This window comes from Phaenicophaeus curvirostris, chromosome 4 (genome assembly GCF_032191515.1).
Source record: "Phaenicophaeus curvirostris isolate KB17595 chromosome 4, BPBGC_Pcur_1.0, whole genome shotgun sequence".
Taxonomy (NCBI): domain Eukaryota; kingdom Metazoa; phylum Chordata; class Aves; order Cuculiformes; family Cuculidae; genus Phaenicophaeus; species Phaenicophaeus curvirostris.
Genome location: NC_091395.1, coordinates 62,067,547 through 62,076,667, shown reverse-complemented (window position 1 = coordinate 62,076,667; position 9,121 = coordinate 62,067,547). Strand labels below are relative to the sequence as shown.

Genomic DNA, 9,121 nt, shown 5'->3' with positions numbered 1-9,121 from the left:
GTCAAAAACACTTACGACACAATCCTCCAGAAAAAAAAATGGTAGTGAAGAAGAAAAAAAAGAAAAGTCTGCTTGTTTCATCAAATCACAGTGACTGATCTATTGTACTTCAAATGAAGTATGTTCCTGCTGAAGGACACTGCTGCTGCTGAGGTGAAGTGTGTAATATTCTGTAAAAAGTTTTATTGTTTCCTAAGCTGAAGGAAAACAGCATTTCTGATTTCTTTCAGTGGTTGACTCACCCTGAGCCCAGGTGTCCAGATGCCATGCATGGTATGAGGCAAAACCAAAGGCTACTGAATTGATTCCAACTACGTAAAAGATTTCAAGCCTGAGAAGGCAGGGGAGGCAGACGCCTGCTGCTGATTTTCCTTGTTGGTGCTACTCAGTGGCTTTTACCTCTCCTTGTCTGGTATATTGTGAAAAATATCTCCTGCCATCCTGGCATTGGTTACCTTCATGGCAGACACAGTGGGGATGTCTATGGACAGGCTTTAATAACAGGTCTTGGAACATCTTTCTTATGAGAGAAAGTGGCATGGGAATGGGTCACAGGGGACAGCACTACTTGAATCATAGAATCATAGAATAACCAGGTTGGAAGAGACCCACCGGATCATCGACTCCAACCATTCCTATGAGGCTGGTTTGGGACAAGATGGAGAACTTGGCCTGGTGAACCACATCTCCACAGCCTGCTCCAGTATCCACTCTTGGGGCAAACCCACCAGCTCATGGCCCAAGGTCACCAACACAACTTAGAAGACTGGTGTCTCTCTTGCTCTGACCTCCAGCCCCTGAGAGTGTTCTGCCAGCCACACCTGCCCTGAGAACCATCGCTCCCGGCAGGATCCTGTGGAACAGCCAAAATGTTTACGTCTGCCCCTAAACCACAGTCCTCAATACTGCTCAGGGCCCCAGAGCCACAACTCAACCCCACTGCAACATGTCCCAACACGGAACATGGAGGTCACAAAACTCTTTCCCCGGGCAATTACAGGTGCTGCTGAAATACTTGAGCTTCAGCTTCATTTGTGCCATGACAGTCTCAGGCAACGTTTTCTGCTCACAGAAGCAGAAACCCTGCTCCATGCTTCCTTCCAGTCACTTTCCCAGACTGACTAGGTCTCTCTCATGAGGGCATCACATAAATTTCTCCAGCTGCTAACACTAATGTGAGGATTCCCATGTTAAATTTCTGGGATGTAGAAGATGGGGAGTCATCTCAGTATCTGAGTGATGGCACCCCCATGGCCTGTGCCTGCTTTGGAAAGGGAACAAGAGGGGATAACACTGGGCAGCGCTCCTGACTGCCAGGGTGTCTTGGCAGGGAAAAGCCTCCTCTGTCAGAGTTCAGAGCCTGAATTTTGCTCACCATTCCATTCAGCAGGTAGTTTCTAGCCCTCTTCAGTTCCTAGGCAAATTGTTAGTTTTGTTACAGCTGTGTTTGTGGGGAGGGTCCCCTCACACACCCTGTTATGCTGGGAAGGCAAATAAAGGAGCAACTAATTTCACCGGCTGCATGTTAATTTTTATGGGAAGCAGCATTTGCAAAAGAGTAATGCAGTTTTGCACATCTGCAGCTAGCAGAGCTGAAAGGACACCTCTGTTTCCCCTCCTGACTGCAATCACTGTAAGCCCAGAGGCAGTGGGAGCATAGCACGGGTTGGATGCCTATGGTGAGCAGCTGGTTATGCTGTTTTATAACCTGCTGAGGAGAGGGAGGCAGGGAGTGGAACGTGAACTTCTGCTTTAAATCAGACAGTGGCTTTTTTTTTTCTTGCTCTGTACATACTGTAATAAAGCTACTGTGGAAATTCAGCACCCAGCCGCCTGCAGAATGTTTATGCAGTTAACATTGTATAGAACCACAGAATCTTAGAATGTTTTGGGTTGGAAGGAGCCTTAAAGATCATCCATTTCCAATCCCCCTGCCATGGGCAAGGACACCTCCCACTGGATCAGGTTGCTCAAAACCTCATCCAACCTGGCCTTGAACACCTCCAGGGAGGGGACATCCATGACTTCTCTGGGCAACCTGTTCCAGTGCCTCACCACTCTCACAGCAAAAGATTTCTTCCTAGTATCTAATACAAATCTCCCCTCCTTCCACTTAAAACTATTACTCCTCATCCTGTCACTACACTCCCTGATAAAGAGCTCCCCGCCAGCTTTCCTGTAGGCTCCCTTTAAGTACTTGAAGGCTGCTATAAGGTGTCTCTGGAGCCTTCTCTTCTCTAGGCTGAAGACCCCAACTCTCTTAGCCTTTTCTTGTGTGGGAGGTGCTCCAGCCCTCTGATCGTCTTCGTGGTCCTCCTCTGGACTCACTCTAACAGATCTATGTCCTTCATTTGCTGAGGATATGATGTGCCCATGAAATAACACCAATGTCTTGTCGTCATACTGACTGTATCTGTTCCACTTTGTTTTCTTATTCCTGTTTTTGAATACGTATCGTATACTTTTCATCATTGTAAAATGATCTGTGAACCTTAATGAGAGCAATTCTTCTGTTTGCATAGGAAAAAGCAGAGAGACAAAAGAAATCTACACTGCATCTCGCTTGTCTTCAGAGAAGAAAGCAGAGACCGGGAAAAGTAAAAGCAAAGGAAGCAGAAAAAATAAATCAACAACCACAAATCTCCTACAGAAGTAAATATGGCAATAAGAAACTTTGGGAAATTATAGTTTTTCCTTTGTCTTATTTTTGTGGAAGGTCTCTGTTTCTAAATCTATGTTATATCACCCAGAAGAGCTACTGAAAAATCAACAGGGCAAAACGTAAGACTGCCAGGCATGCATGAATGACCAGACAACATACCTAAACAATTCTGTCAGAAAACACCAGAGTGCACTACTGCATAACTGAGATAATTTCCAGGCAGATTAAGCAACATTTTATTGAGGTGTGGATTTGTTCTACTTTAACACAAATAGCCTACACACTACAAATTGTAATTTTCTTTTTTTTTAGCAATTAGATTTCAAGGCAAAAAGACAGGATGTTCAGTTTTCCTTAACATCTGAACTTGTTGATTTTCCCTGTTGCCAAAACCAGGCGAAGTAAAAATATGTACTAGAAGACAGAAGTTACCCCAGACAAAGCATTCAATGTAATGATGGGATCTGCCATCAGAATACAAAGAAAAGTCTCTCTTGTTCAATTTGATATAGTTAGAATGGCTAATCCAAGAGCATTTTTTACACTTTATGGACACATGGATGCTAAGAGAGAGGTTCATTATTAAATAGCCAGAACTTTTAAGCTCTTCTCTATGTTTCCATTGTAAATCATAGACTCTTCTAGGCCAGAAGGCACCTTGGGATGTCTGTAGTCCAGCCTCAGAGCAGGGTTGCAGTCAATTTGGACTATGTTGCTTAAACCTTGTCCAGTTGGTCTTGACATGATCCACTGATGGAGATTCTAGAGCTGCTCTGAGGAACCTGCTTCTGTGTTTATTCTCCTTACAGTAAATGTTTTTCTTTTCACCATGACAGACCCTCACCTGTATCAATTTGTGACCACTCTGTATCAATTTGTGACCACTCTCTCTTTTTCTCCTATCACACGTCAGTGAAGAGCCTAGCTCCATATTATCTATAGACTCTTCATATTTACTGGGGGATGGCTATTTGGTCCTCGCTAAAGCCCTCTCCGGGCTGAGCAGGACACATTCCCTTGGCCTTCCCACACAGGATTGTGCTCCAGTCCCAACCATCTTGGTGGCCAATCCATTAGACTCGCTCCAGGCTTTCTTGGATCTTAACTGTGTGTGTTAAATGCACATCCTTTATATACACGGGTTCTCCAAAGGCATAATTTTGCTTTTCTCACAGTCTTACCTTGTCAAAGTGGCAAATACTCATGATGCTTCTGTGAGAACCTAAACATGAGTGCCTTGAGGCAGGAAGACTACCTCACATTGCACTGAATTAGCAGCAGCAGCAGTGGGCCTGGATATCAGGGGGCACTCTGGTTGCAGGAATCTAAACATTTTTGCCTGCACTTCCTCCATCAAGAACAAAAAAAAAGACAAATTACATCTCTACTTGTGGATTTCCTGAGGCACTTACGTATATGGGGACTAACAGCTTAAACTAAAATGAATGAAACAGCAGGTTTCATTCATTCATGAGGCACTAAACTCACAACAAACACTTCTCAATTCATCCTTTTCATTAATGAATAGCACTTTCATACAAAGAAGGTAAGTGAAATGTCACAACTGTACCTTTCTAATGCTAAACGCAATTAAATGGTAACGTAGCTGACGCTATCACAGCCCTGTTAAACTAAGGTGGGATATCTCAGTTAACATACCATTTTTAAACATTTTGAATGCAAGATCCTTATAGTTAGCTGACTTGCTGAGGGTGCTTAGTATTGCTAATGAAATGAATTCCTAGCCAAGTGGTCATTCTGGACAATGCAGTGCCAAGTCAGAGCCCTGCACAGCGGAGCTCTGCTCTTCTGAAACAAGGCAAGGGTTCCCAGGAAAAAGTGCACTAGCAAGTATATGTGACACTTGTCCTCTGCTAAGCAGAAGTGATGATGGTCGTGTCTTTTAGACTGTATCACCAAGAGTTCTACAAAACCTCAGACACCTTTGCTGCCTTCTGTGCTCAGTGTGTATAAACTGATGAGGCCATAAAGGGGAGATTTTCCTTTTGGTGGACTGATGAAACCTCTTTTTTCCCCTGCTGTCAGTATGGTGGGTGACTGCTTTGCCTAGATTCCTCTCAATGCAAGACATTTTCTCATGTTTGTGATCATTACTGTTGTACTGGATACTGCTGCAAAAAATATTCACTCTGCAGAGTGGATTTTGCATCATACAAAAGATAGGGTTTAAAGTATTTAAAAAAACACACCTAAAGAAAACTCTCAACCATTTCCAAATAGTTCCCAAATATGACTTTGATCCATTTTGCATGTTTGCAAATCAAATAATTATATTAATTTCTATGACAGAAATAAGTGAATAGGTGAACCACTGCATTTTTTTACTTACAGTAGAAGAGCCTGGCAAGAGTAATTAAAGTTACAAATTAAGATTAACCACATTAGATTTATGGCTGGCAAAAATACAGGCTTGCTTGAGCTTGCATTTTATTAGCATTCAAACTGCATTTCTGCCTTGCTCAAACATCTTCTGCACCAATCCTGTGTTCATTACTTGCTGTTACTTTCCACACATTTCAAGAGATTTGGGGACAGAAAGTTGTTTCAAGGTTTCTTGGTACACGGCACAAACCTTAGTGGCTGGACAGTCACGATCTGGAATTATGAAGTGAGAATTACAAATCCGTGAGCAAAGCTGGAGAAGTATTAAGCGTAAAACGCCTTGCAGAAAATTTAACGGCAAATATAGAGCACTACTAATTTCTGTGGTATAAAGTTTTTCCAGCTATATCCCTGCTGCGAAACACACTTGGGAACAAATGGGATCATTGTTAAAAAAGAACCTGAATATAAATGTGTTGTAATCTCTGACAATAGGCTATTAGGTCTTGTTTTGTGTTTTGATGAGACGCAAGCGCCCAAGCGCACAGATATGAGCTACGTTTCAGAACATTCACAGAACCCACACATTAGTAGTACCACAAAGAGATCCTTGTAACACTGAACTTTGCAGATGCATCACAGATGAACACTTCTCATCTGCTGTGTTTAGAAAGGTGTTCCTACATTGCTCTCTAATTTATCCCATCTTTTTTTTTCCCTGCTAGCTGAGAATTATTATTGTACTATAAATGTAAAAACATTGACTGTGAAAGTAATGACTCAGACCTGTAACTTACCTTACTGAATTCTACCAACAATGTCTTAAGAAACAAGTATCAAATAGCATGATTTTATACAAGTAGCCCTATTTAAATTTTAAGAAAGCACACTGAGTATGTTTTCAAAAATCTTATTTTTATTGTTTGCACTAACTGTAGCATCATTTACAGCTTTCATCTCTAACAAACTGAAGCAAATCAGCACACACAAAAACCTATTCAGAATCGGCATTCTTAAAGCGAACCTTAGTTACATAACTGCAGCGCACCTTGGTGTGTAACAGACCCAGGAACACTTAGTTCATCCTAACACTTTAAGTACAGTCACTCCAGTTTCATGCATTTTTCATGGCTTTTAAAATGTTTCATTTTAGGGGTGCAAAGAGAAAACAGCTACAAGATTTATAGAGATGATGTAAACTTTTAAACCAAAAATCTTATGTCTAAATCATTAAACTACAGCAAGGACCTTTCTTCAGCTGTAAAAATTTGGTTCTGCAAAACAAAAAGAGGAGAAAAATTAGTCACTTTGCTATACTGAACACAAGTAAGATCACTAGCAACCTAAATATACATCATATATTCCCATTTCTGTCAAGTGTTGTCAGGTTTAGTCACCAGCGTCTCGCTTTCTCTCTGAGCTGAAATGGAAGTGGGCATATATCAAATTACTTCTGCAAGGGTTTTCTTTTTAAATCCTGGCTGAAAACCCAAAATTCCTGCATGCAACCCCCTATCACCTCTACCGAAACAGACCTGCAAACTCTTGGAGGTCCATTCTAGTTTTACTCATTTGTGCAAGCAGCTTATGAACTAATTTTTAAAATTAAAATGGTTACTTATTAACTAGCAGTTTTAACGAAGAGGCTTTATCCTTTACGTTTCCCAGTGTAGTTTTAAATTGTTCTACCCCACACATTTAATACTGGATCTGATGCATTTGTTCTTTATCTTACTTCACTGGCTTAAATCCAAAAGTCAGCACAATAGGGAAGGAATAACAAAAGGTGGAAAACAACCCCAATTCAAACAGTTACAACCAAAATATAACAGGATGAAAAACAGATACAACAAACATCTCAGTACATACTAAAAATCTGACAGGAGTCCTGAACTAGTAGCCATCACTGGCAGTTTAAGCTGTTCAGCCCCTCAGATGCCGCAATACAGGCATTGCGGTCTTAGATTTTAGTGAACAAGCCTAGAATCCTCCCATCCACACCCCTGAGAGAACCTGAAGTCCAAAATAAAAGAAAACTGCACCAGAATTAGGTATACTCTGCTATGCAGAATGGGAGTTTTACCTGAAGCAAATCCTTAACCTCTAAAGATGCCAATAATATAGGAGCAGAAACCATGCAGAGATTCCCAGCAATGTTCCCGTGCCAGTTTCATCGCTTCTGTTTCATATTCAGGCCCTTGACCGTGCTGGCTTGGTTTAATAAGTGGTAGTATTGCCGGTTTCCTTATTTTCTTAACAGGGCTTCTCTCTGCTCCAGATTTCTGGACTGCTTTGTCCTGGTTTGCTAGATCTTCTGGCTCCATCCCAGCAGCTATTTGCTTCATGAGAGCCTCTGTGGGAGCCTTCTGGCACATGTTAGTCTTCAAAACTTGTGTGGACTCACAAGCATGTGGGAGCTTTCTAAGTTCTGCCGCAATCTGATTCCAGTAAATCTTCGGATTGTTTCTGAAAGCGCGACAGACTGATGGTTTGCCATTGAACTCACACCAGTAGGACATGCCTTGGCTTTTGCATTCAATTCTAAGTTTTATCTCCTCATCCCCAGTCATGCTCATTGTGCAAACATCTTTGGCTTTAGTCCGAAAATTGATTTCTTCACCATTGCTTCTTTTCTTTGGCTTCAGCTTCTGTGCCAATCCTCCCATGCCACAGACCATTACTAGGAAAAGAAGAGCCAAACTCTTCATAGTGAGAGGAGCTGACTGAGAATGTTGAGCAACACGATCCGAAAAAGTGAAAGCAGTAAGTGGCTGCTCACAATTTAAAGGCTTGGCACACAAAGAAGTCTCTTTCCAGTGAAACATGGGATTTTTTTTTTTTTTTTTATAGAAGTAATAAATCACACTTCAGTAGTCATGTGCCCATAATTTATAACCCAAGGGGGAGTCAAATAACCTGTGAACTCCCAAGTAGGTAACAAGACAAATCTTGTAAATGCAGCTAAATACAGAACGATAGTTGTATAACCGCGAAGCACATTCCTATCCAGGATGAACATGTCATATTTGATTTTTAACAGATACTTTCCATTCTCCAGCTGCTTTATAGCTATCTTCATGCCAGAGCTTGTAAGACCATACTAAAGTAAAAAAAAGAAGATAAAAGTGCCAAAGCAATCTATGCAGCTACATCTGGATGATTCTAAACGTTTACTACTAATAAGGGCTGATTTGTGGAACGGGTTTTCTGTGGATTTGTACAGTATGCAACTTTAGTACTTCATACTGTCAGCACGACACGCAGCGGGGACACATGGAAGAATCAACTTTTAGACTTGCAATATTTAAGCACAATAAGGAAAAAGCTTTAGCAAAATAAGGCATTAAAGACCTAAATATAAACAAAACATTTGGAAGTTTTAACACCACTGTCACACCATGGGTTGTTCTCAGTCAACAGAGAGACCAGCTTATCATGGGTCTCAGCAACTGGGAATAGACCCAAGAGCACATCAGACAGATATTTGTGCTTTATGACCTTTCACTTTTTGGTTTTTTTTTCATATTTTCCTGTGCCATAAACCAAAAGCAAGACAATAGAAATATTTTAGTACAGAATTCTGTACTAGCAGTTTCTGCTGCTATAACTAAAAGCAGAGCTAAGGAAAATCATGGTAATTCCCTTAGCATTCAGGAGTTCACAAGGAAAAATCCCTCCCAGGTTGTTGCATGCCACAGTACTTTTCTACTACTTCCTAATAAAACCCCACTAGGCACTTATTTCAAAGACACATATGCTACACCCAGCCTATCTTGAACAGCTTCTGGAAGGAGTATTACATTATTTAGGTATCTTTATGGTGTGATAGGAGCCCCAGGTTTAAGAAAGGCCATGTATAATTAAATAAAATACTATGTCTTATATCTAAACAGATATACAAATAGGTGTTGCTAAAGAAAATACCAAGGCAAAACCATTCATTTAACACAGACACTGAAGCAGAACAAAAAGAGTAATTGCAAAAAGTGCTTCTCTAATACTCAACAATAAAGTGCCCAGCTGCTGTGGCACCCCACATAGACAAAGAGCTGCCTGCTTGATGACAGGGCCCCTGGGAACACCAGTCTGGGGCCTGAGTCTTGTTCTTCCAGTGAA

The 9,121-nt window shown here is 41.2% G+C and overlaps 1 protein-coding gene across 1 annotated transcript; it reads right to left on the bottom strand.

Annotated features, from left to right (window-relative positions):
- Positions 1-5,937: 5,937 nt before the first annotated feature.
- FGFBP2 (fibroblast growth factor binding protein 2) lies at positions 5,938-8,711 on the bottom strand. The gene is made up of 2 exons (XM_069856307.1): positions 7,089-8,711; positions 5,938-6,279 (listed from the first exon to the last, which is right to left on the bottom strand). The coding sequence occupies exon 1, from the start codon at positions 7,828-7,830 to the stop codon at positions 7,102-7,104; it is 729 nt and encodes a 242-aa protein (XP_069712408.1). The 5' UTR covers positions 7,831-8,711; the 3' UTR covers positions 5,938-6,279; positions 7,089-7,101.
- Positions 8,712-9,121: the final 410 nt, after the last annotated feature.

Coding starts and splice junctions, on each gene's coding strand:
- FGFBP2 (XM_069856307.1), bottom strand. CDS start 7,830: ATGTTTCACTGGAAAGAGACTTCTTTGTGTGCCAAGCCTTTAAATTGT.